This window comes from Macaca thibetana, chromosome 3, assembly GCF_024542745.1.
Source record: "Macaca thibetana thibetana isolate TM-01 chromosome 3, ASM2454274v1, whole genome shotgun sequence".
Classification (NCBI taxonomy): domain Eukaryota; kingdom Metazoa; phylum Chordata; class Mammalia; order Primates; family Cercopithecidae; genus Macaca; species Macaca thibetana.
Window position 1 is genome coordinate 136,291,772 of NC_065580.1, and position 27,945 is coordinate 136,319,716.

The window sequence follows — 27,945 nt, forward strand, 5'->3', positions numbered from 1 at the left end:
TCCCATTCACAAATGAGTATATACTGTCAACCTATTGGGCAGCGAGCCTCACACATACTGAAAATCCCATTCCAGAGAATTGATTTACACCTATGACCCCACAGTAAAACCTCAATCTCCTCCTTTGACTGTTTTCGTGTTAAGAGCTTCGTTTTATGATGGGACAAGAGTAACAAAAGGTGGCTTTGCAGGGAATTGGAGAGATGAGCATGCATATTAGAAAGAAACAGCTAGGCTGGGCATGGTGACTCACGCCTGTAATCCCAGCACTTTGGGAGGCCAAGGTGGGCGGATCACCTGAGGTCAGGAGTTCGAGACCAGACTGGCCAATATGGTGAAACCACATCTCTACTAAAATCTAATACAAAAATTAGCTGGGCATGGTGCCGGACACCTGTAATCCCAGTTACTTGCGGGGGCTAAGGCAGGAGAATCACTTGAACCTGGGAGGCGGAGGTTGCAGTGAGCCGAGATCGTGCCATTGCACTCCAGCCTGGGTGACAGAGCGAGACTCCATCTCAAAAAAAGAAAGAAAGAAAGAAACAGCTCTACTGGTGACATTTCTTCCTGGGTTCCTTCAAAATGGAAGTGGAAGAAAGTAAGGTTATTGCAGGGCTGGGCACGGTGGCTACGGCCGGGCGTGGTGGCTAGGGCCAGGCACAGTGGCTCACACCTGTAATCCCAGCACTTTGGGAGGCCAAGGCAGGCGGATCATGAGGTCAGGAGAAACCCCATCTCTATTAAACAGTGAAACCCCGTCTCTATTAAAAAAAAAAAAAAAAAATTAGCCGGGTGTGGTGGTGGGCATCTATAGTCCCAGCTACTCGGGAGGTTGAGGCAGGAGAATGGTGTGAATCCGGGAGGTGAAGCTTGCAGTGAGCCGAGATCGCGCCACTGCAGTCCAGCCTGGGTGACAGAGTGAGACTCCGTCTCAAAACAAAAACAAAAACAAAAACAGAAAGTAAGGTTATTTATTGCTAATCCATTCAATCAGTGAAAATGTGTGTCATATAATTTTCAAATCAATTAATCTCCCCTTTAGAAAACTCAATTATATAATGTATCTTTTAGAAAAATTAAGTATTGTTTTTACCATAGCAAAAGCAGAAATAGTCCTCAACTGTTTTTCTGAGTGTTTCAATTTCTACAGCATCTACACTCATTCGATTTGCCTGGGTTGTAGATTTCATTTTATGCATCTCTGCAGCTTTTTCTTCTTCTTCAACACCTGTAAAAAACAATAATAATAATAATAAAAAGATCCATATCCATTACCTTAATATTTGTTTTTTAGTAAAAATCGTTTTCCTGTATTCTAACAGGGAAAACTATTTTTAACATGTATTCTAACAGGAAAAAATATTTCTTAAGTATTTAACATTTATTAGTCATTTGTGATTTGTTATAAAAGCAAAAAAGAGGCTAAGCCCAAGGGCTCAAGCCTGTAATCCCACCACCTTGGGAGGCTGAAGCAGGAGGATTGCTTGAGCCCAGGAGTTCAAGACCAGCTTTGGCAACATAACAAGGACCCATCTCTGCAAAAAAATGAAACTAGCCAGGTATAGTGGTGCGTGTCTGCAGTCCTAGCTGTTTGAGGGCTGAAGTGATTACTTGAGCCTAGAAGTTTAAGGCTGCAGTGAGCTATGATCAGGCCAAGAACATACCTCTGCACTCCAGCCAAGGTGACAGAGGGAGACTGTCTCGTAAATTTTAAAAAAAGGAAAACAAAAAAAAAGGCCAGGTGCGGCTCACGCCTGTAATCCCAGCACTTTGGGAGGCCGAGGCGGACAGATCACAAGGTCAAGAGATCGAGAGCATCCTGGCCAACAAGGTGAAACCCCGTCTCTACTAAAAATACAAAAATTAGCTGGGCGTGGTGGCGCACACCTGTAGTCTCAGCTACTTGGGAGGCTGAGGCAGGAGAATCGCTTGAATCCGGGAGGTGGAGGGTGCAGTGAGCCAAGATTGCGCCACTGCACTCCAGCCTGGTGACAGAGCGAGACTCCGTCTCAAAAAATAAAAAATAAAAGGCAGGGAGACAGAGATTTAAAAGGGAGCTCTTCAAATAAAAATCTAAAATACGTAAATGAGATGAATGAAAGTAATATGAAATAGTGACCATCTCTGAAATAAGTGTAGCTATAGCTAAAAATACTACATACTAGTACCCGTGTACTAGTTTTAAAAAGAAAATTTGTATTGGCTACAAATTTAAATGAGAAGATTATCAACACAAAAAAAATTCTAGGCTTACAAAGTCTAGCAGGATAACAAATAGATACAAGTAGCACTTGAAACATGGCTGGTCCAAATTCAGATGTTTCATGAGTGTACAATACACAATGGATTTTGAAGACTTAGTACAAAAAAAGTATGACAAATTAAACCATTAATTTTTTTTTTTTTTTTTTGGGAAACAGAGTCTTGCTCTGTCATCAGGCTAGAGTGCAGTGGCATGATCTCAGCTCACTGCAATCTCCGCCTCCCAGGTTCAAGCGATTCTCCTGCCTCAGCCTCCCGAGTAGCTGGGATTACAGGTGTGCACCACCACTCCTAGCTAATTTTTGTTATTTTTAGTAGAGACGGGGTTTCACCATGTTGGCCAGATAGTCTCGATCTCCTGACCTCATGATTCGCCCACCTCTGCCTCCCAAAGTGGTGGGATTACAGGCATAAACCACTGCACCCAGCCCATTAATAATTTTTAAATTGATTACATTTGAAATATTTTAGATAAGTTAAAGTATTACCAGTAAAATGAATTTCACTTGTTTTTCTTTATTCTTCTTTAATGTTCTAACTAGAAAGTTTTAAATTATGTGAGTAACTCACATGACACTTCTTTCTGCTGAACAACACTTTTCTAAATCTCAGAAAAGGGCTCAGAATTCTCCTGAAGAATTTCTGTGATTGCCTCCTAAACCTATTGATTATGTTCAGAAGGCCAGTAATTGCTCTTTATCTGCAAAGTACTTTATACAAACAAGTAAGAGGTACTTGAGAATTAGGCTGGATGCAGTGGTTCATGCCTGTAATCCCAGCACTTTGGGAGACCAAGGAGGGCGGATCACCTGAGGTCAGGAGTTTGAGATCAGCCTGGCCAACATGGTGAAATCCCGTCTCTACTTAAAAAAAAAAAAAAAAAAAACACAAAAATTAGCTAGGTGTAGTGGCACATATCTATAATCCCAGCTACTTGGGAGGCTGAGGCAGGAGACTTGCTTGAACCTGGGAGGCACAAGTTGCAATAAGCCAAGATCGCCCCACTGCACCCCAGCCTGGGCGATAGTGAGACTCTGTCTCAAAAAAAAGAGAAAAAGGAGAATTTAAAAAATAAAAGAGAAAAAGGAGAATTACAGAAACCATTCTCCATGGATCAAATTATTAACTATGAGGCCAGTCATGGTGGCTCATGCCAGTAATCCCAGCACTATGGGAGGACAAGGCGGGTGGATCACTTGAGGTCAGGAGTTCGAGACCAGCCTGACCAACATGGTAAAACCCTACTACTAAAAATACAAAAATTAGCTCTGCGTGCCTATAATCCCAGCTACTCGGGAGGCTAAGACGAGAATCGCTTGAACCTGGGAGGCAGAGGTTGCAGTGAGCCAAGATCACGCCACTGCACTCCAGCCTGGGTGACAGAGCAAGATTCCTTCTCAAAAAAAAAAAATAATAATAATAAAAATTAAAAAATAAATTATTAGCAATGAAAACAAAGTATGAATACTGATGGACAGTGACCACAGCTTGCAACTGAGGACAGCGCCCTTAATGCTTACTTCTAACCAGTGGAGAACCATGTAAGCCAGGCAGGACAGGGAAGGGGAGAATAAGCACAGCTGCGGGCAGGCTTATGGTATCAATGGGGCAGATGGCAGCTGATACACACACAATCAAAACCGCATTATTAGTATAAAGAAACACAGAAACATAATCAATGCCTGAACATTTCTCAACATTATAATATTGACAACATTTTAAAAATAGGTTACTAACATAAAGCTCAGAAGATTATAGCATGGGGGTGGGGGACGAGGGAGGAATACAGTGGCAGGGGATAGTTTTTAAAAGAAATTAAAAATACAATTGGGAATTAAAATTCGTGAATTAACAAAACTTTTTATTCACTAATAATTTGCTGAATGTATCCCAATTTAATCTAAACTGACATCAGAAGTTTAACTTTAGACCTGAGTGGCATACAGGCATCTGCGGGAGATATTGTAGGTTCAATTCCAGACCACCACAATAACGCCAAGTATAAAGTAAGGTCACACAAATATTTTGGTTTCCCAATGCATATAAAAGTTACATTGACTCTTGCTTTCATGAAAGATCTCTCTGTAGTATGACGCTATTTGATAGCATTTTACCCACAGTAGAACTTGTTTCAAAATTGGAGTCAATCCTCCAAAACCCTGCCATTGCTTTATGAACTAAGTTTATGTCATACTCTAAATCCTTTGTTATCATTTCAACAATGTTCGCGGAGGTTGCAGTGAGCTGAGATCGCGCCACCGCATTCCAGCCTGGGCAACAAGAGCGAAACTCTGTCTCAAAAAATACATAAACACATAAATAAATAAATAAATAAATAAATAAATAAATAAAAATAAATGGCATGCATCTCCTTATACACCTCCATCAGGACTCTGTGAGTGATTATGAGCAGTCATATTTTGAAAGCAATCTTTTTTTCTGAGCAGTAGGTCTCAAAAGTGGGCTTAAAACATTCGGTGAACAATGCTATCAAGAGATATGCTGTCATCCAGGCTTTATTGTTCTATCAAGAGAGCACACACAGGCAGAGCAGATTTAGTGTAATTCTTCTGGACTCCAGGATTTTCAGCATGGTAAATGAGCATGGCTTCAAAGTAACCAGCAGCATTAGCCCCTCACAAGGGATTCAGTCTGTCCTTTGAAGCTTTGAAGCCAGAAATGGACTTCTCTCTAGCTAGCAAAGTCCTAGACAGTATCTTCTAATATAAGGCTGTTGTGTCTACATTGAAAATCTGTTTTGTCAGTGTAGCCATCTTCATGAATTATCTCAGCTAGATCTTCTAAAGAACTTGCTGCAGTTTCTACATCAAGCTACTTGCTGCTTCACCTTGCACTTTTATACTTTTATGTTATAGAGACTGTGTCTTTCCTTTTTTTTTTCTGAGACACAGTCTCAAGAGTCCAAGCTGGAGTGTGATGGCGCGATCTCAGCTCACCGCAACTCCTGAGCTCAAGCAATTCTTGTACCTCAGCCTCCAGAGTAGCTGGGACTACAGGTGCACACCACCAGGCCTGGCTAATGTTTTGTATTTTAGAAGAGACGCGGTTTCACCAGGGTGCCTAGCGTGGTCTTGAACCCCTGAGCTCAGGCGATCCACCCGCCTTGGCATCCCAAAGTGCTGGGATTACAGGCACGAGCCACCACTCCCAGCCGACTGTGTCCTTCCTTAAACCTCATAAGTCAACCTCTGCTAGCTTCCAACTTTTCTACTGCAGCTTCCTCACCCATCTCAGCCTTCACAGAATTGAAGAGAGTTAGGGCCTCGCTCTGGATTACGCTGTGGCTTAAGGGAATGTTGTGGATGGTTTGATCTTCTATCCAGACCATTCAAACTTTCTTCCTGTCAGTAATAAGCTGTTTTGCTTTATTATTTGAGCGTTCACTGGAGCAGCACTTTTCATTTCCTTCAAGAACTTTTCCTATACATTCTCCACCTGGCTAACTGTTCAGCCTAGCTTTCAGCCTACCTCACCTGCTGACATGCCTTCCTCACTAAGCTTCATCATTTCTGCTTTTGATATAAAGTGAGCAGCCTGCAACTCTTCCTTTCATTTGAACACTAAGAGGCCACTATAGGGCTATTAATTGGCCTAATTTCTTTTTCTTTTCTTTCTTTTTTTTTGTTGAGACGGAGTCTCGCTCTGTTGCCCAGGCTGGAGTGCAGTAGCACAATCTTGGCTTACTGCAACTTCCGCCTCCCAGGTTCAAGTGATTCTCCTGCCTCCTAAATAGCTGGGACTACATGTGTGCGCCACCACACCCAGCTAATTTTTGTATTTTTAGTAGAGACGAGGTTTCACCATGTTGGCCAGGATGGTCTCGATCTCTTGACCTCGTGATCCACCCATCTCGGCCTCCCAAAGTGCTGGGATTACAGGTGTGAGCCACTGCGCCTGGCCGGCCTCATTTCAATATTGTGTCTCAGAGACCAGGGAGGCTTGAGGAGAGGGAATGATGGGGGACCAGGCGATTAGTGAAGCAGGCAGAACACATATTTACCAATTAGGTTTGCCATCTTATATGCGTGCATTTGAGGACTCCCAATACAACAGTAACATCGAAGATCACTGATCTCAATACCTTGAACCAAGGAGGCAGACATTGCAGTGAGCCGAGATCGCACCACTGCAGTCCGGCCAAGCCTCCGTCTCAAAAAAAAAAAAAAAAAAAAAAAAAAAAAAAAAAAAAAGGCTGGGTGCGGTGGCTCACGCCTGTAATCCCAGCACTTTGGGAGGCTGAGGCGGGTGGATCACGAGGTCAGGAGATCGAGACTATCCTGGCTAACACGGTGAAACCTCATCTCTACTAAAAAATACAAAAAATTAGCCGGGCGAGATGGTGGGTGCCTGTAGTCCCAGCTACTCGCTACTCCGGAGGCTGAGGCAGGAGGATGGCGTGAACCCAAGAGGTGGAGGTTGCAGTGAGCTGAGATCAGGCCACTGCACTCCAGCCTGGGCGACAGAGAGAGACTCCGTCTCAAAAAAAAAAAAAAAAATCCACCACAGTGGAAGCAATAGTCATGAAAAAGTCTGAACTAGTGCTATGCCAAGAGTTAACAAAATGTGACATAGAGAACGAAGTGGGTACATGCTGCCAGAAAAACAGCACCAACAGACTTGACAAAAGGTTGCCACAAATATTCAATTTATGCAAACCGCAGTATCTGCCAGGCACAAAAAAAAATGATGTATGCCCAGTCGGGTACAGTGGCTCACCCCTATAATCCCAGCACTTTGGGAGACCAAGGCGGGCAGATCACCTGAGGTCAGGAGTTCGAGACCAGCCTGACCAACATGGAGAAACTCCGTCTCTACCAAAAATACAAAATTAGCCGGGCGTGCTGGAGCATGCCTGTAATCCCAGCTACTCAGGAGGCTGAGGCAGGAAATCACTTGAACCCAAGAGACCGAGGTTGTGGTGAGCCGAGATCGCACCATTGCACTCCAGCGTGGGCAACAAGAGCAAAACTCCGTCTCAAAACAAAAACAACAGCAAAAAAAATGAGGTATGCTTATATATATTATGTGCCTATAGATACCCTAGCTTTTTTGTTCCCTTTCCATGTTTTTAAGAAAATGCTGTATCAGGCTGGGCGCAGTGGCTCACGCCTGTAATCTCAGCACTTTGGGAGGCCAAGGCAGGCAGATCACAAAGTCAGGAGATCAAGACCATGTGGGCTAACACGGTGGAAACCCCATCTCTAATAAAAATATAAAAAATTAGCCAGGTATGGTGGCAGGTGTCTGTAGTCCCAGCTACTTGGGAGGCTGAGGCAGGAAAATGGCTTGAACCTGGGAGGTGGAGCATGCAGTGAGCCGAGATCACACCACTGCACTCCAGCCTGGGCGACAGAGCAAGACTCCATCTCAAAAAAAAAAAAAAAAAAAAAAAAAGAAAATGCTGTATCAATCAGTTAACATAAAACCTACAAACAGTGTTAGGTTAAACACAGATATGAAAATTGTCATACTGTGAAAGGCTGTGAGTATTAACACCCTATAGTAAATTTCAACACTGTGTTCTAATGTCAGGTAACCTCACCACTGCTCTAAATGAGAATTACAAAACTCACTGAAGGCTGTGATAAGGTGATTCCACTGAGGGAATGGAGGAGAACTGTTTAATTTTGCATATGCTTAAACAAACTCATTTGCACACCAAATAACTGATTTTCAACACACCAAATTTTTATCTAGAAAAGAACTCCTGGCTGGGCGTGGTGGCTCATGCCTATAATCCCAGCACTTTGGGAGGCCAAGGTGGGTAGATCACCTGAAGTCAGGAGTTCAAGACCAGCCTGATCAACGTGACAAAACCCTGTCTCTACTAAAAAATACAAAAAATTAGCCAGGTATGGTGGTGCGCACCTGTAATCCCAGCTACTCCAGAGGCTGAGGTAGAAGAATTGCTTGAACATGGGAGGTGGAGGTTGCAGTGAGCTGAGATCACACCACTGCACTCTAGCCTGGTGACAGACCGAGACCCCATCTCTAAAAAAAAAAAAAAAAGCCCAAGAGTGGTGGCTCATGCCTGAAATCCTAGCACTTTGGGAGGCCAAGGCAAGCAGATCACCTGAGGTCAGGAGTTTGAGACCAACTTGGCCAACATGGCAAAACCCTGTCTCTACTAAAATTACAAAAATTAGCCAGGCATGGTGGTGGGCACCTGTAATCCCGGCTACTCAGGAGGCTGAGATAGAAGAATTGCTTGAACACGGGAGGTAGAGGTTGCAGTAAGCCGAGATCACGCCATTGCACTCCAGCCTGGGTGATAAGAGTGAAATTCCGTCTCACAAAAAAAAAAAGAAAGAAAAAAGAAAGTAACTCCTTACCTAAGTAAAACTTTTAATCTATTCAAAATTTCTCTACCTTCATTACCTTCTCTCTAATGTATCTCATTAATCCAGAGTAAAGCCAGGCAAGGAACACTGGACAATAAACATTACAATTTTTCTTAACTCTTCAGTATCTATCTTGACATATTTCAGTGATTCCTTTGGAGCATTTTGAAATGTCTCCATAAACATTTCAGAAAATCTTTTCTAGTATAAACCTCATCCTGCTTTAGAAGAAAATATAACTTGGCCAGGCACAGTGGCTCATGCCTGTAATCCCTGTACTTTGGGAGGCCAAGGTGGGCGGATCACCTGAGGTTGGGAGTTCGAGACCAGCCTGACCAACGTGGAGAAACCCCGTTTCTACTAAAAATACAAAATTAGCTGGGCATGCTGGTGTATGCCTGTAATCCCAGCTACTAGGCAGGCTGAGGCAGGAGAATCGCTTGAACTCACGAGGCAGGGGTTGTGGTGAGCCGAGATTGCACCACTGCACTCCAGCCTAGGCAACAAGAACGAAACTCCATCTCAAAAAAAAAAAAAAGAAAGAAAAAGAAAGAAAATATAATTGTCTTACCTATAAATATTTAGGCTTAAAATTAATGAAATGCAAAAGATAAAAATACAATGCTTACAATATTTTACAAAATCTTTTTGAAAATCCTTTCTGGTATTGACAAAAGCACGTCCTCTTTCAGTTCCGACGACAAACACGTCTGTTTCATACACTGCAATGCAGGCCACTTCGGCTTTGGACTTGGCCAATTCTTTACACTATAATACAAACAGCAAATATTATGTTACATGCAGACATTTAAGGGCACCGTTTCTGCTCGATGAATTAAAAAAATCTAACAACATTTTTTAAAGGTACTTTGCTTTCAAAATAGTTTTTGGCCTGATTTTAAACAAAAGACAACACAGAATTTATAAGGAAAAAAAGCAGAATTCCCTTGTAATCTCTTATAGATCAGATTCCCCCAAGAAGCAGACTCAGAGTTTACACAGGCTTGCTGGGGGTCACTGTCTTACAGCTCTTGGGAGGTGGGATGCAGGCGGGGCTGGACAGCGGAAGCACTGAACACTGATGTAGCTGCACCCAGAGCTAGGAGCTGGCGTGGCCCTCCCCAAGGAAAGAGTAGAAACTTGTGAAAGGTGGCTCAAACAGTCATGGCACCTGCGGCAATAAGTGCCATCAGTACAAAAGGAGGAGGGATCTGAAACCCACACTACAGCATTCATTACATAATCCCTACCTCCAGAAGTATTCCCCTGTGTACACACAGCCAGAATCACTTTTAGGTGGGCAGAGTATTTACTGACTTTAACTAAGTATATATTTCTATAAGATTAAATATTCTTTGAAAACGTTATAGAGTATATAGTATTCCATTTAATGAATAGACCTTGGATCATTTACTGATAACATTATTTAAAAGGTTGGTGATTCCAGTCTTCCCCCCAAAAAATAACACCACCATAATAACCTGGGAACAAAATATTTATGGGCACTTTTTTTTTTTTTTTGAGACGGAGTTCCACTCTGATGCCCAGGCTAGTGTGCAGTGGCACGATCTTGGCTCACTGCAACCTCCACCTCACGGGTTCAAGCAATTCTCCTGTCTCAGCCTCCAAGTTACTGGGACTACAGGTACATGTTGCTACCCCAGCTAATTTTTTTGTATTTTTAGTAGAGACAGGGATTCGCCATGTTGGCCAGGCTGGTCTCGAACTCCTGACCTCAGGTAATCCACCGCCTCGGGCTCCCAAAGTGCTGGGATTAGGCATGAGCCACCGTACCTGGCCTTATGTGCATCTTGAATGGCTTTCTCAAAATAGATACAGAGACATGAGAGTCAAAAAAATAACAAAAACAAAACACATTGACAGTAAATACTCTGAATTCTCAAAATCTACTGAAATTTGCTTCCTAATAAGATTCATAGGCGGGGCGCAGTGGCTCACGCCTGTAATCCCAGCACTTTGGGAGGCCGAGGTGGGCGCATCACCGGAGGTCAGGAGTTCGAGACCAGCATGATCAACACGGTGAAACCCCATCTCTACTAAACATACAAAAAATTACCCGGCAGTGGTGGCAGTCAGCCGCCTGTAATCCAAGCTACTTGGGAGGCTGAGGCAGGAGAATCGCTTGAACCCAGGAAATGGAGGTTGCAGTGAGCTGAGATCACGCCACTGCATTCCAGCCTGGCAACAGAGTGAGGCTCCGTATCAAAAAAAAAAAAAACCATTAATAACAACAACAACAAAAAACCTCAAGCACCATATTCTAGTATACAATCTCACTCTGAGTAATTGCTAATATTATACATAAATTCAAAGTTAACACTTGCAAAACAAATGACTGCCTAAGGTGATGGCAGAAAAAAATTTGAGATTAAATAGGAAAATTAAACATTTAGGTAAGTTAAGAAGATTCTGAAGCATGGTAATAAAAATGTGATTTCGGCCGGGTGCGGTGGCTTACGCCTGTAATCCCAGCCCTTTGGGAGGCCAAGGCAGGTAGATCACCTGAGGTCGGGAGTTCGAGACCTGCATGACCAACATAGTGAAACCTCGTCCCTACTAAAAATACAAAAAATTAGCTGGGCATGGTGGCACGTGCCTGTAATCCTAGCTACTCGGGAGGCTGAGACATAAGAATTGCTTGAAGCCAGGGGGCAGAGGTTGCAGGGAGCCGATATCATGCCATTGCACCCCAGCCTGGGCAACAAGAGCAAAATTCTGCCTCAAATAAATAAATAAATAATAAAATGTGACGTGAAAGGCTTAAATCCGTAACTATTATTCAAGAAGAAAAACTATTCATTGGTCGGGGTGGTGGCTCACGCCTATAATCCCAGCACTTTGGGAAGCTGAGGCAGGTGGATCAAGAGGTCAGGAGTTCGAGACTGGCCTGGCCAAGATGGTGAAACTCCATCTTTACTAAAAATACAAAACTTAGCTGGGTGTGGTGGCAGGTGCCTGTAATCCCAGCTACTCGGTAGGCTGAGGCAGGAGAATCGTGTGAACCCAGGAGGCAAAGGTTGCAGGGAGCTGAGATCTTGCAACTGCTCTCTAGCCTGAGCAACAGAGCAAGACTCTGTCTCAAAATAAAAAGAAAAGAAAAACTACTCATTAAAACTAAAAACCATAAAATTCTATCTTCCACAAAAACAAATCAACCTTATCTAGAGCGCAGGCCTACCCAACTATGGAATGATGGAACACAAGACCTCACCATGGACTCGAGAGCTGACATGAGGAATGTCACCACCATCCTGCTCTCCGAGGACTCCTCATCTTCAACGGGCAGGGTGGACATTGCAACTTGGGCCATGATCCCTGTGCAAGAGAAGTAAGAAGAAAGTGAGTGGTAGAAAACCGGTGTCCTAAACCCATAGCCAAAGCTGTGAGGGCCCCTCATGGGTGGCCTAATTTGCAGTTTTCTTGCACTAGAGAAAAAAATAAGGTTCAGAAACTAAGTGTTTGACTTGTCCCACACCCTCATAAGATAAAGATCCATCCCCTAACTTTCTATGTATTGTTATTTCCAGAAAATTGGGTCAATATCACACCCCAAACAAATCCAGGTAACACCCAGAATCAGTGAAATTTCTCCCAAGTAACAGGAAGAGGAGGCAAGGCACTTTAAAACCCAGTGACAGGCAACCACAACTCAACACAGGAAAGAGGTGCCAAGCTCTCTTCTCCCCTGAACATCCTGATACAGAAAAGAGTGGGTGCAGTGAACTGAGGCTGAGTGGAGAGTTCCTCTTCTTACTAAGAAAACAGATCACAGGCATCAAGTAACATGTAAGATTCTTTATAATACAGCATATTCTGGCCAGGCACATTGGCTCACACCTGTCATCCCACCACTTTGGGAGGCTGAGGCAGTCAGATCACCTGAGGTCAGGAGTTTGAGACCAGTCTGACCAACATGGCGAAACCCCGTCTCTACTAAAAATACAAAAATTAGCTGGGTGTGGTGGCGGGCGCCTGTAATCCGAGCTACTCAGAGGCTGAGGCAGGAGAATTGCTTGAACCCAGGAGGCAGAGGCTGCAGTTAGCAGAGATCGCACCATTGCACTCCAGCCTGGGTGACAAGAGCAAAACTCCGTCTCAAAAACAAAAACCAGGCCGGGCGCGGTGGCTCAAGCCTGTAATCCCAGCACTTTGGGAGGCCGAGACGGGCGGATCACAAGATCAGGAGATCGAGACCATCCTGGCTAACACGGTGAAACCCCGTCTCTACTAAAAAAATACAAAAAACTAGCCGGGCGAGGTGGCGGACGCCTGTAGTCCCAGCTACTCGGGAGGCTGAGGCAGGAGAATGGCGTGAACCCGGGAGGTGGAGCTTGCAGTGAGCTGAGATCCGGCCACTGCACTCCAGCTTGGGTGACAGAGCGAGACTCCGTCTCAAAAAAAAAAAAAAAAAAAAAAAAAAAAAAAAAAACACACAAAAAAAACGGTTAGTAGTGTAAACGTTATCTTATGTATATTTTACCAAAATAAAACCAAGACAATACACCATAAAAAAACATACTGGCCAGTTGTGGTGGATCATGTCTGCAATCCCAGCTCTTTGGGAGGCCAAGGCAGGTGGATCACCTGAGGTCGGGAATTCGGGATTAGCCTGGGCGACATGGCAAAACCCCATCTCTACTAAAAATACAAAAATTAGCCAGGCAGGGTGGTGGGCACCTGTAATCCCAGCTACTCAGGAGTCTGAGACAGGGGAATCACTTGAACCTAGGAGGCGGAGGTTGCACTGAGCCGAGATCATCCCACCTCATTTGAGCCTTGGTGACAGAGTGAGACCTTGTCACGAAAATAAAAAACAAAAAACAAAAAAAAATTATGTATATTTTACCAAAATAAAACCAAAACAATACACCATATAAAGACATACTAAGATGGCAAAATTTAAAGCAAATTTCTAAAACTGAAATACTAAAAAGGTTTTCTGTAAATAGCATGCAAATTAGATGCCTATTAAAAACTGTCCCTTTTAATTTAGTTGAATTAATTCTACTTTTAGGGAGGTATTGAATAATTAAACTTAATATGGAAGGATAACTGAAAAATTTAAAAATTAAACACTGGAAACAAGAATAGTAACTGTAAAAACATTAATTTACTGACAACACCCGAGTATTCCTTAAGGAAAGCCCCAGGATTCTGGAGAACATGGACAAGCTATTGAGGAGCTGTCAACAGAAAACTGTTATGCCTAAAAATGTCAGTAAATCTTTTCCCTATTATTAAAGAGGATGCTCTATTTCCCTATTATTAAAGACTGTGATCTAGCTTTACCATCTGTTACCATGTGAATTAACTGCTAGCCCAGATTACCCATCAACAAGTAATGAAGCATACACACTTAGGAAGTTATGCTTTATAATAAAAACCATAATCAGCTGGGTGTGGTGGCTCACACCTGTAATCCCAGCACTTTGGGATGCCGAGACAGGTGGATCTCTTGAGGTCAGGAGTTTGAGACCAGCATGGCCAACATGGTGAAACCCTGTCTCTACTAAAAATTCAAAATAGCCGGGCATGGTGGCACGCACCTGTAATCCCAGCTACTTGGGAGGCTGAGGCAGGAGCATTGCTTGAGCCCAGGAGGCAGAGGTTGCAGTGAGCCAAGATTGCACCGCTGCACTCCAGCCTAGACGACAGAGTGAGACTCCATCTCAAAAATAAATAAATAAATAAATAAATAAAAACAACAGTCAAAAAGTAATTGACACTTGGCCAGGCACAGTGGCTCATGCCTATAATCCCAGCATTTTGGGAGGTCGTAGCAGGTGGATTACATGAAGCCAGGAGTTCCAGACCATCCTGGACAATGCAGCGAAACCCTGTCTCTACTAAAAATACAAAAATTAGCCAGGTATGGTGGTATACCGTCTGTAATCCCAGCCACTCAGGAGGCTGAGGCACGAGAATCACCTGAGTCCTGTAGGTGGAGGTCACAGTGAGCCAAAATCGCACCACAGCACTCCAACCTGAACAACAAAGCAAGACTCTAAAAAAGAAACAAAACAAAAAAACAAAACAATTATCCCCATATATTTGAACAAACGGAAGCAAATCTGATTCCCAAAACAAGGTTCCCTGACTAGAGACGGAAGTAATAGCAGTTATCAAGCAAGTGAATAGGTAAATTACAGAAATTATTTGGTCTAACAGCCTAGGTAGGTCCCATTCTTTTTTCTCTTGGATAAGACTAAGTGAATTTGTTTGGTTTTCTTTCCCTCTCCTTCTCCCCCAAGTCTAAGTAAATTTGCATTAAAATGTGGCTCAGGGCAAAATGGACAACAAAGGCATTATATGTTTCTATAATTAGACATTCACTTAGCATACACTTTCATTATTTCTGAAAGTTCATGGTATTTCATCATCATCTCACTTTTCCTTTAATTCCCCAGTGAAAGGAAACAGAGATGTGTTCTTATTTTACAAATGCAGTGATTTGTCAAGGTCATGTAGCCACTATCACAGTCAGAACATGAAACTAGGGCAATTTTCTGCCTACTGCTGTTACCATTTCTTCTCATCTTTAATCGCCATAAATCTGCTATCAAGTCATCATGAGGCCGGAGAATAAGGTCTGGAGGTAGGGAACCTAAGGCCAATTTTCATGCTGACTTCCAGAACTAAATCAACAGGAAAACCCTAACTTTCCACACTTAAGTAACAAACAAAAGGATGGGAGGCTACTCAGTTTGCAAACCACCACTCCCACTTTTGCTGCGTCCCAGACGGAAAATTGAAAGTATCTCTGATTGGTTGCTTCCTGCAACCAATCAGACGTTTGCACAAGAGCGTAACTTTGTAACTTCACTTTAGCCCCTGATGGTTGCTTCCTGCAACCAATCAGACTGACTGCGACCAAGTCTTTTCGTTTTCCTTTTCTGAGACGGAGTCTCGCTCTGTCGCCCAGGCTGGAGTGCAGTGGCGCGATCTCCGCTCACTGCAAGCTCCGCCTCCCGGGTTCATGCCGTTCTCCTGCCTCGGCCTCCGGAGTAGCTGGGACTACAGGCGCCCCCCACCACGCCCGGCAAATTTTTTGTATTTTTTTAGTAGAGACGGAGTTTCACCGTGTTAGCCAGGATGTTCTTGATCTCCTGACCTCGTGATCTGCTCGCCTCTGCCTACCAAAGTGCTGGGATTACAGGCGTGAGCCACCGTACCCGGCCTTTTTTTCTTTTTTTAAGATGGAGTCTCGCTCTATCGCCCAGGTTGCAGTGCAGCAGCATGTTCTGGGCTCACTGCAACCTCGGCCTCCCGGGTTCAAGCGATTCTCCTGCTGTTCAGCCTCATGAGTACGTGGGATTACAGGTGCCCGCCACCACGCCCAACTAATTTTTGTATTTTTAGTAGAGATGGGTTTTCGCCGTGTTGGCCAGGCTGGTTTGGAACTCCTGACCTCAGGTTATCCACCCACCTCGGCCTCCCAAAGTGCTGGGATTACAAACGTGAACCACTACGCCCGGCCTTTTCTTTTTTTTTTTTTTTTTTTTTTTTTTTTGAGACAGTCTGGCTCTGTTGCCCAGGCTGGAGTGCAATGGTGCTATCTCAGATCACTGCAACCTCCGCCTCCCAGATTCAAGCGATTCTCCTGCCTCAGCCTCCCGAGTAGCTGAGATTACAGGCAACTGCCACCACACCGGCTAACTTTTTGTATTTTTAGTAGAGATGGGGTTTCACCATATTGGTCAGGCTTGTCTGGAACTTGTGACCTCAGGTGATCCACGCCTCTCGGCCTCCCAAAGTGCTGGGATTATAGGAGGCTGGCAGGGCAAGTCGTCATTTGCATCAACTGTAACTTTGTAACTTCACTTTAGTCTCCGGTTGGTTGCTTTCCACAACCAGATGCTTGCATAGGCTATAACCTTTGTAACTTCAAGTCAGCCTCTAATTGGTTGCTTTTCACAACCAATCAGACTGCTTGCAGGCCACTACTGCATTTACATAGGGTGTACAACAGGTAACCAATGGGAAACCTCTAGAGGGTAGTTAAACCCCAGGAAATTCTGTGAAGGGGATCTTCCCTAGGCTCAGCCCCACCCCTTTGTGGAGTATACTTTCTACTTTCAGTAAATCTCGGCTTTAGGTGCTTCTTCCATTCCTTGCTTTGTGCCTTTTGTCCAATTCTTTGTTCAAAATGCCAAGAACCTGGACACGCTCCATTAGTAACAATCACACTCCATGTGTGTAAGAAATGGGGGACAGACGCCACAGCAACAGCCCACGGGGTGCCCCTGGTGATGAAGGTCCTATGTCTTTATCAGAACTTACAGGGCAGGCAGCGAGCCCTGCAGGATGGAAAGCACCCTGGGGGCGACCCACGGGCCTTCTCTGTGCTTCCTGCTCTCTGGAAATGGGTGCATCCGGGTCACACCGGAAGTTCACTGTTCTTTGCTCGTCCCGAAGTTCCTTCGTGGGACAGTCCTTAGTTGAAACTATTCGTGGAGCCTTCGCTGCACACTTCACCTGGACGGCTTCCTCTCTTTTCTCCTCTTCCCAGAAAAAAACTGCCATCAGGAGGTGGCATTAATTAACAATGAACACCTGAGGAGGCATCGGGCCAGGCAGGTGACGCCAGCTTAGGAAGCACCTGATGCACTGGTCCTCACGGGACCACACGCCTAGAGAGCTGAGGTATGGGTTCAGCAGACAACCACCTCGCTGCGTGCCCTCGGGGGCTGTACTCAGTCGCCTCGTCTATAAATGGAAATGCTCAATACCTTTTATGAATGCCCTCAACTTTAGAAGGGTTGGACAAAGAGAAGGAAATGAACATTTATTGAATATGTCATGCTTTATTGGCCATCTTGTATAATAAGCACAGCAACCCTGAGTGGGAGAGCAGGCAACATGGAGTCCACATGGACCCCAGGAAGAGCTCCTTGATGGAGGTGGTGCTTCAGAAGCCACCTGAGCCGGGCCCATGGAGTCTTTTCCTGGTTGACTTTACTTTCTGATGTCACCAGCAATGAACCACAAATCACCAGGATATGACCTATCCTATCTGTCATGACACATCAAAACTCAGAGGTCTCCCAATAAAAGAGGCTGTTAAACAAAAAACAAACAGAATTAAACCAGGTAAAATGAGGACATTTTGCTCTGTGCTCACAAGGAATGCAACTAGGTATGATTTTTACTTTTTTTTTTTTGATGGGGGAAAGGAGTCTCACTCTATTGCCCCGGCTGGAGTGCAGTGGTGCGATCTTGGCTCACTGCAATCTCCAGCTCCCGGGTTCGAGCAATTCTCCTGCCTCAGCCTCCTGAGTAGCTGGGATGACAGGCGCCCGCCACCACACCCAGGTAATTTTTGTATTTTTAGTAGAGATGGGGCTTCACCATGTTGGCCAGGCTGGTCTTGAGCTCCTGACCTCAGGAGATCCGCCCGCCTCAGCCTCCCAAAGTGCTGAGATTGGCATGAGCCACCGCACCCGGCCTCCCATTTTTTCAATCTCCTCAGTTCTTCTATTCTGAAGGTTTTTTGACTTCACCTTTCGTTTCCCTGATTTGATTTTAATTCTCCTTCATGAGTTTCAAAGATGAACTCAACTGGCCTGTTGCTGTTTCACTGGTTATCTCTGATTCTGGTCGGCTACTGTATACGTGATGCCTTCTTTATCTCTGAAACCAGACTCTAGCCATTCTTTAAAATCCTCTTGAGTTTCCTGTTGGAGATCCATTTCAGGTATTAGGTTTATCCGTGTCCTTGCTATTCTGATCCATTCTTCCTCAAAATAAGCCAATAACTAATTCCATAAAATTTTATTTTTGACTCTACTTCTGCTTTAATTAACTGATTCCTTGCTGTTAATACCAAACAGCACACAAAAACATTTGGTTTTGGGTTTTATGAGACAAAGTCTCACTCTGTTGCCTGGACGAGTACAGTGGCACCACCACCGCTAACTGCAGCCTCCACCTCCTGCGTTCAAGCGATCTTCCCACTTCAGCATCCCTACCAGCTGGGGCTACAGACTCGCAGCACCATGCCCAGCTAATTTTTTTGTATTTTTAGTAGCGATCGGGTCTCAATATGTTGCGCAGGCTGGTCTCGAACTCCTGAGATCAAATGATCCTCCCACCTCAGTCTACCAAAGTGCTAGGATTAAAGGCATAAGCCACTGCACCCAGACAAAAAAATACATTTTATAGTGAGTGAAAGGAAGAGCGTGTTGAAGATTTTTACAAACCGTATCATTACTCTAACAAAAACTGAGATTCTTAATATTTTTTAGGATATTCTCTGAAATACTTCTGAACATTTCTGCTTCAAAACAAGGTTCCAGTCAGACTGGTGAGTGGGGAAGTGCTAGAACACTCTTTTATTTAAATTACATTCATGTCCTTTTTTTTTCATGTTTGTTATAAATATATAAAAATTATGCGTGTGTGTGTGTATATATATATATATATATATTTTTTTTTTTTTTGAGATGGACTCTGGCTCTTGTCACCCAGGCTGGACATTGCAACCTCCGGATCCTGGGTTCAAGCGATTCTCCTGCCTCAGCCTCCCAAGTAGCTGGGATTATAGGTGCCCGCCACCGTCCAGCTAATTTTTCCATTTTTAGTAAAAACGGGGTTACACCATGTTGGCCAGGCTGGTCTCAAACTCCTGACCTCAGGTGATCTGCCTGCCTCGGCCTCCCAAAGGGCTGGGATTACAGGCGAGAGCCACTGTGCACAGCCTATAGTTAGTTCTTTAACAAAGGACTAGAATCTCTCTCTAAATTCCAAATTGCCTCTTTACAGCCAGGCGTGGTGGCTCACACCTGTAATCTCAGCACTTTGGGAGGCCAAGGTAGGAGGATCACTTGAGGTCTAGAGTTCAAGACCAAACTGCCTTTTTAATGCATAATAACAATCAAAGAATGGCAGGTTTTAAAAACAGAATCAACACAAGGTAAATAATTCGACAGTGATTGCAACTATAATACTATGCAGTCTTTTCAACAGAGAATTAACTGCCACTCACCATAAACGAACTGACTGAAGCAAAAGTATAAACATCCTTTTCATTAGAAAGCAAAGGTGATAGTGGACACTAAACTTTCTGTATCACATTCTAAGAAAATAAGGCATTTGGTTTTATATATATATATATAAAACCAATATATTGGTTTTATATATATATATATGGCAGTGGCTCACGCCTGTAATCCCAGAACTTTGGGAGGTCAAGTCAGATGGATCACTTGAGGTCAGGCGTTTGAGACCAGCCTGGTCAACATGGTGAAACCCCATCTCTACTAAAAATACAAAAATTAGCTGGGCATGGTGGTGGGCACCTGTAACCCCAGCTACTTAGGAGGCTGAGGCAGGAGAATCCCTTGAACCCGGGAGGCAGAGATTGCAGTGATCCAAGATCATGCTGGGCAAGAGTGAGACTCCATCTCAAAAAACTAAAAAATTTTTAAAAATATAGCTGGGCACGTTGGCTCATGCCTGTAATCCCAACACTTTGGGAGGCCGAGGCGAGCAGATCACAAGGTCAGGTGTTTGAGACCAGCCTGGCCAACATGATAAAACCCCATCTCTATTAAAAATACAAAAATTGGCCGGGCGCGGTGGCTCAAGCCTGTAATCCCAGCACTTTGGGAGGCCGAGACGGGCGGATCACGAGGTCAGGAGATCGAGACCATCCTGGCTAACACGGTGAAACCCCGTCTCTACTAAAAAATACAGAAAACTAGCCGGGCGCGGTGGTGGGCGCCTGTAGTCCCAACTACTCGGGAGGCTGAGGCAGGAGAATGGCGTGAACCCGGGAGGCGGAGCTTGCAGTGAGCTGAGATCTGGCCACTGCACTCCAGCCTGGGCGACAGAGCGAGACTCCGTCTCAAAAAAAAAAAAAAAAAAAAAAAAAAAAAAATACAAAAATTAGCCATGTGTGGTGGTGCACGCCTGTAATCCCAGCTACTCATGAGGCTGATGCAGGAGAATTGCTTGAACCTGGGAGGCGGAGGTTGCAGTGAGCTGAGATCGCGCCACTGTACTCCAGCCTGGGTGACAGAGTGAGACTCCATCTCAAAAAAACAAAAACAAAAAACAAAAAATAAAACAAAAAAAAGAGTAGGTTACAGACCGATTATCTAGGTGAACACATTACTTATGTCACAAAAACTGCTTCCAGGTATTGTCAGACAAACTATCTTTTAACAATGAAAGACAGCCCTCAATTGAGACAATAGTTTAAATTAGTAAAACCTTGACTCACTACCTAAAAGACTGAAGACTCAGTCTCAACGAAGGTGAAATGGATTTAAAACTGATGAGAAACACCAGGCCCATTATTTTATTTTCTTCTGCACAAATTCTGCAGGCTACTATTTTTACTTGTAATAAGCAATGAAGATCTACACTGTACCTTTACTTAAGGAAGGCGAGACAAACTTCAAGACTGCAGAAATCAGTATCTTTTCTAACTCAATGTTTTGCATTCAAACAATAATCACTAAACCCCCAGATGCTTAGATAATAAAAACTGAGAAAAGCCTTCAAAATTAGCTAAAATAACTACGACAAGGATATTGTCCCTGGAAGACAGTATTTAAGACAGGTAATAATATTCAATTCTGTAATTATTCAACAGCCTTAAGAGTTAGAAAAAAAAAAAAAGCCGGGCTCAGTAGCTCACACCTGTAATCCCAGCGCTTTGGGAGGCCGAGACAGGAGGATGGCTTGAGCCCAGGAGGTGAAGGCTGCAGTGAGCCATGATGGCACCACTGCATTCCAGCCTGAGTGACAGAGCAAGCCCCTGTGTCCATTAAAGAGAGAGACAGACCGACAGACAGACAGAAAGAAAGAATACTTTTACCAGAGAAATTTTCCATCCAAACTTAAGTTTTTGACCCCCTATTCCAAAAAAATGGACTACAGCGGTGAGTCTGTAGTACTGACGGATGCGCTTCTGCCTGGGCCAGTATTTCAGGGAAGTTCTCTCTTTCTTGGTTTTCTGGTGTCTTCTAGCTTTCCAGCTGTCTTCATTCTTTGAGATCTAGTCTCCGGTTATTTTTTGTGTAAGAGGAAAAACTGTAAAACCCAAATTTACTTTTTTTTTTTTTTTTGAGACGGAGTCTCACTCTGTCACCCAGGCTGGAGTGCAGTGGCACAATCTCGGCTCACTGCAATCTCTGCCTCCTGGGTTCAAGCAATTCTCCTGCCTCAGCCTCCCGAGTAGCTGGGATTACAGGTGCCTGCCGCCACACCCAGCTAATTTTCTTTTTTTCAGTAGAGACAGGGTTTCACCATGTTGGCCAGGCTGGTCTTGAACTCCTGACCTCAGGTGATCTGCCCACCTCAGCCTCCCGAAGTGCTGGCATTACAGGCATGAGCCGCCACACCTGGCCGACCAATTCACTTTATTAACAGCCACCAAAGCCAAGTTTCAACAAAATTAAATGACTAATGGCATATCATATTCTTGAATGTATACACTAACAGAAACATCTTCAGTCAGAAGAATAAAATGAATTCATGTATCTCCTAATGCTAGGGGAAAAATTAGTGACATCACAAACTTTTAAAAAGTAATTTCTTCAAAACAATGAGTGGTAAGAAAAAGTTAAAATTCATCAAGTAAAATGTTAGATATTTTGTCCTAAAATGGTGCTTAAAATAAATGCAAAAGATCTAATACTAATAGTTGAATCAGCTGACTTTATTCTAAACCAGGATTCAGTTGCATTAAAACTAGTTTAGATTATCATGTAATACTATATTTTGGCAATCTTTTAGGCCACCTAAATGTTTTTATCTCTGAAATTGTTGGGGTTTTTTTGGTTTTTTGTTTTATTTTGGTTTTGTTTTGGAGATGGAGTTTCACTCTGTCACCCAGGCTGGAGTGCAGGGGCATAATCTTGGCTCACTACAACCTCCACCTCTTGGGTTCAAGCAATTCTCCTGGCTGGACCTCCAGAGTAGCTGGGATTACAGGCACCTGCCACCACACCTAGCTAATTTTTTTTGTATTTTTAGTAGAGACAGGGTTTCCCCATGTTGGCCAGGCTGGTCTTGAACTCCTGACCTCAAGTGATTCGCCTGCCTCAGCCTCCTAAAGTGGTGTGATTACAGGCATGAGCCATCACACCCAGCCAAGTTGTTGGTATTTAATATTTCCATGTTCTCCCTATAATTATTAAGTACTAAAAGCCAAAACTAAAATCTGTTTTTCAGAAGGAAATTTATTCATCCCTAAAATGTCAGTATACATTTAATATAATCAGTTTGGACTGTAAACACAGACTTTGTAAATGTCTTAATGTTTTCTATTTAATTTTTTTCTGGACATGTGGTTCACACTAAGTGTCTTAATTTTTTCAACATATTACCATTTGTTCTAATTATGTCCACTGAGTAGCTTCTATAGAAAATGTGCTTTGTTGGGGTTTTTTTGTTTGTTTTTTTTTATTTTTAGATAAGGGTCTCACTATGTTGCCCAAGATGGCTGCAAACTCCTGGGCTCAAAGGATCCTCCTACCTCAGTCTCCCAATCAGCTGGGACTACAGGCATCTGCCACCACCTCTGGCTATAGGAGACGTGTTTTTAATTTTTTTTTTTTAATGAGAACATGTTTAAGGTAGTTTGCTGACCTTATTAGTTTGTCTTTCGAATGACAGCAAAGAAATTAACTTCATATCTGATATGTTTATTATAAATGGTCGACATCTGCTTGACACAATTTACAAAACGGATCTTTTTATAACCTAAGAAAAGCTGGTAACTTAAAAGACAATGTAAATTGCCCAAGATCACAGAATTGCTAAGAATAGAATCCAGATCTATCCAACTGACTGGATGACCTCAATTCCCCATTCTCTTTCTTTTTTGTTTTGTTTGTTTGTTTGAGACAGAGCCTTGCTCTGTCACCCAGGCTGCAGTGCAGTGACACGATCTCGGTTCACTGCAACCTCTGCCTCCTGGGTTCAAGCAATTCTCCTGCCTCAGCCTCCTGAGTAGCTGGGATTACAGGCACCTGCCACCACGTCCAGCTAATTTTTGTATTTTTAGTAGAGACAGGGTTTTGCCATGTTGGCCAGGCTGATCTCCAACTCCTGACCTCTAGTGATCTACCTGCCTCGGCCTCCCAAAGTGCTGGGATTACAGACATGAGCCACCGCGCCCAGCCCCCAATTCTCTTTCAAATCACACCATACACTGTAAAATTTAATCAGATTTTAAGTATTTTTCAAATTCCATTATCTACAAATTTAAACTTTAGAAAAACATTTAAGTTTTCAAGGGCTTAGACAACAACTATAATGGTATTTAAGTCCATGAACTCACCTTGTGCCCCGCAAAAAAAACAGCATCTCAAAGAAATAGGATTCCCTCAATACTAAAAAGAGTTATTTTCATTGTCCCAAAGTATTGTACCACAAAATACTAGTTCATAGCTATTTTTCTTCTTTTAAAAAATATTTCTTCTTGGGCCGGGCGCAGTGGCTCACACTCGTAATCCCAGCACTTTGGGAGGCCGAGGCGGGTGGATCACGAGGTCAGGAGTTCGAGACCAGCCTGGCTAACATGGTGAAACTCTGTCTCTACTAAAAATACAACAATTAGCTGGGCGTGGAGGCGCACGCCTGTAATCCCAGATACTCAGGCTGAGGCAGGAGAATCACTTTAACCCAGGAGGCAGAGGTTGCAGTGAGCTGAGATCGTGCCATTGCACTCCAGCCTGGGCGACAGGGCAAGACTCCGTCTCAAAAAGAAAAAAAAAAAAAAATTTATTCTTTTAAAAAAAGGAGAACATGGTACACTTCATCGTAACCAAGTCATCAAAGTTAACGCTAGTCTCCAGACAGACAGACACCAGGTCCCACCCAACAAAATGCAAGGAAAACATGGATATTCCTGCTCAAAATGCTTAACCTCAATATAAGCACGAGGAAGCACTGGACAAACCCGAGTTGAGAGACATTCTATAAAAATGCCTCCAGTCTTCAAAAAGGTTAAAGGTTTGAATGAAACTCAAAACACTGAAGAACTGTTCTAAAATGAAGTATATTAGGCTGGGATTGGTGGCTCACACCTGTAATCCCAGCACTTTGGGAGGCTGAGGTGAGTGGATCACCTGCGGTCAGGAGCTCGAGACTAGCCTGGCCAACGTGGCAAAACCCCGTCTCTACTAAAAATACAAAAATTGGCTGGGCATGGTGGCAGGCGCCTGTAATCCCAGCTACTTGGGAGACTGAGGCAGGAGAATCGCTTGAACCGGGGGGAAGAGGTTGCAGTGAGCCGAGATGGTACCACTGCACTCCAGCCTGTGCGAAAGAGCAAAACTGTCTCAAAAAAAAAAAAAAATTATATATATATATACACACACACATTCGAGGGCTGGGCACAGTGGCTCACGCCCATCATCCCAGCACTTTGCGAGGTTGAGGTGGGCGGATACTTGAGGTAGGGAGTTCAGGACCAGCCTGACCAACATGGAGAAACCCCGACTACACTAAAAAAAAAAATGCAAAATTAGCTGGGCATGGTGGCACATGACTGTAATCCCAGCTACCCGGGAGGCTGAGGCAGGAAAATCGCTTGAACCCAGGAGGCGGAGGTTACAGTGAGCCGAGACTGCATGATTGCACTCCAGCCTGGGCAACAAGAGCGAAACTCCGTCTCAAAAAAAAAAAAAAAAAAAAAAAAGTATATTAGAGAGGCAAGGAAACTGGGTGGAAAGGTGATGCTGGATTACACTCTTGCAATAAAGGACATCTGTCACCAAAACGATGGGCAGAACTTGAATGCAAGTCTCTGCATGAAAGATACGTAAGCAATTTTTGTTTACTTGCTGTTCTTGCAACTATTTTCTAAGTTTAAAAGTGACAGGCTGGGCACCGTGGCTCACACCTGAAATCCCAACACTTTGGGAGGCTGACGTGGGAGGGCTGCTTAAGACCAAGAGTTCGACACCAGCTTGGGCAACAGAGTGAGATCCCTTCTCTACCAAAAATTTTAAAAGTACCCAGGTGTGGTGGTGCACCCCTGTTATCCGAGCTACTCAGGAGCCTGAGGCAGGAGGATCACTTGAGCCTAGGAGTTCGACGCTGCGGTGAGCTATGACCACACCACCGCACTCCAGCCTGGGAGACAGAGCAAGACCCTGTCAAAAAAACAAAAAAGCCATAGATCACTAGCTGGTTTATATTAGTTGTACATTTTACCTGCTCTTTAAATTTCGTAGCTATTTTTCTTTTTTAAAAAATAGTTTTTAGGCCAGGCGCAGTGGCTCACAACTGTAATCCCAGCACTTTGGGAGGCCAAGGTGGGCAGATCACAAGGTCAAGAGATGGAGACCATCCTGGCCAACATGGTGAAACCCCGTCTCTACTAAAAATACAAAAATTAGCTGAGTGTGGTGGTGGGAGCCTGTAATCCCAGCTACTCAGGAGGCTGAGGCAGGAGAATCACTTGAACCTGGGAGGCAGAGGTTGCAGTGAGCTGAGATCGCACCACTGCACTTTGGACTGGCAACAGAGCAAGACTTTTTTCAAAAAAAAAAAAAAAAAAAAAAAAAAAAAAAGGCCAGGCGTGGTGGCTCACGCCTGTAATCCCAACACTTTGGGAGGCCAAGGCGGGTGGATCACCTGAGGTCGGGAGTTCGAGACCAGCCTGACTAACATAGAGAAACTTCGTCTCTACTAAAAATACAAAATTAGCCAGGTGTAGCTGCACTTGCCTGTAATCCCAGCTACTCAGGAGGCTGAGGCAGGAGAACTGCTTGAACCTGAGGGGCGGAGGTTGCGGTGAGTCGAGGTCAGATCACGCCACTGCACTCCAGCCTGGGCAACAAGAGCAAAACTCCATCTCAAACAAAACAAAAACAAGCAAACAAACAAACAAATCCAAAAACCACATGGCAGTTAAGAGTAGGAGTTGTCTGGCTGCCTAGTTTTATATTAACACTGTCCCTTACTATATTTTTCAGATTTGTTATCCTCATTCTTCTCAACTTTAAAATGGGATCATAATAGTGCCTACCTCACATCTCAGGATGGCTATGAGGATTAAATATGTTAATGCAGGTAGCACTTAAAACAGTAAACTCGGCCGGGGGCAGTGGCTCAGGCCTGTAATCCCAGCATTTTGGGAGGCCAAGGCGGGAAGATCACGAGGTCAGGAGATCAAGACCATCCTGGCGGCCGGGCGCGGTGGCTCAAGCCTGTAATCCCAGCACTTTGGGAGGCCGAGACGGGCGGATCACGAGGTCAGGAGATTGAGACCATCCTGGCTAACACGGTGAAACCCCGTCTCTACTAAAAATACAAGAAAATTAGCCGGGCGAGGTGGTGGGCGCCTGTAGTCCCAGCTACTCGGGAGGCTGAGGCAGGACAATGGCGTGAACCCGGGAGGCGGAGCTTGCAGTGAGCCGAGATCGCACCACTGCACTCCAGCCTGGGGCACAGAGCAAGACTCCGTCTCAAAAAAAAAAAAAAAAAAAAAAAAAGACCATCCTGGCTAACACGGTAATACCCCATCTTTACTAAAATTACAAAAAAATTAGCTGGACGTGCTGGCACACGCCTGTAGTCCCAGCTACTAGGGAGGCTGGGGCAGGAGAATCACTTGATCCCGGGAGGCAGAGGTTGCAGTGAGCTGAGATTGTGCCAGTGCACTCCAGCCTGAGCAAGAGTAAGATTCCATCTCAAAAGAAAAAAAAAACCCAGTAAACTCATAAACTCTCAAAAAATGTCAGTTATTGTTGTTGATATTGTCTTCGGTATTCTAGTCCAATCTCCAGCTCTGACATATTCTCTAACAGAGAGCTTCCTGTTTACTGTACATAATATCTTAGAAAAGATAAGTTCACCGGAGACTACACTAGACCTGGAATAGGCAGGACTTCTGTATGCCTTGCTTATACTGAACAATACTTTAATACTTTAATTCTAAGAGTTTATCTCCACAGGCTTACTAGGTATTTTCCCAAGGAAAATAAATTACGTCAGCAATTCAGAGGTTCTGTTTTTTTTTTTTTTTTTTTTTTTTTTTGGTTTGTTTTTTGAGATAGAGTGAGACTCTGTCGCCCAGGCCGGAGTACAGTGGTACGATCTTGGCTCACTGGAACCTCTGCCTTCTGGGTCCAAGCGATTCTCCTGCCTCAGCTCCCGAGTAGCTGGGATTACAGGGGTGCACCACCACGCCTGGCTAATTTTTGTAATGTTAGTAGAGACAGGGTTTCACCATGTTGCCCAGGTTGGTCTCAAACTCCTGAGCCCAGGCAATATCTGCCCATCTCGGCCTCCCAAAGTGCTGGTATTACAGGCGTGAGCCACCATTCCTGGCCAGAGG

General features: G+C 44.0%; 2 protein-coding genes across 7 annotated transcripts in view; one reads left to right on the forward strand and one right to left on the reverse strand.

The window, feature by feature from the left end:
• The window catches only part of GTF2I (general transcription factor IIi), a 114,353-nt gene that overhangs the window by 64,190 nt on the left and 22,218 nt on the right, over nucleotides 1-27,945 (reverse strand). For all 6 annotated transcript variants that reach the window (XM_050783633.1, XM_050783631.1, XM_050783632.1 and 3 more), the window contains 3 exons: nucleotides 11,857-11,960; nucleotides 9,254-9,392; nucleotides 1,094-1,228 (listed from right to left, as the gene is read on the reverse strand). In XM_050783633.1, coding sequence (XP_050639590.1) covers nucleotides 1,094-1,228; nucleotides 9,254-9,392; nucleotides 11,857-11,955 — 373 coding nt within the window. In that variant the 5' untranslated portion in view covers nucleotides 11,956-11,960. Of the gene's footprint in view, nucleotides 1-1,093; nucleotides 1,229-9,253; nucleotides 9,393-11,856; nucleotides 11,961-27,945 lie in introns of those variants that run through there.
• Nucleotides 1-27,945, forward strand: part of ABHD11 (abhydrolase domain containing 11) — a 997,569-nt gene that overhangs the window by 22,356 nt on the left and 947,268 nt on the right. The gene's annotated exons all lie outside the window — the stretch shown is intronic.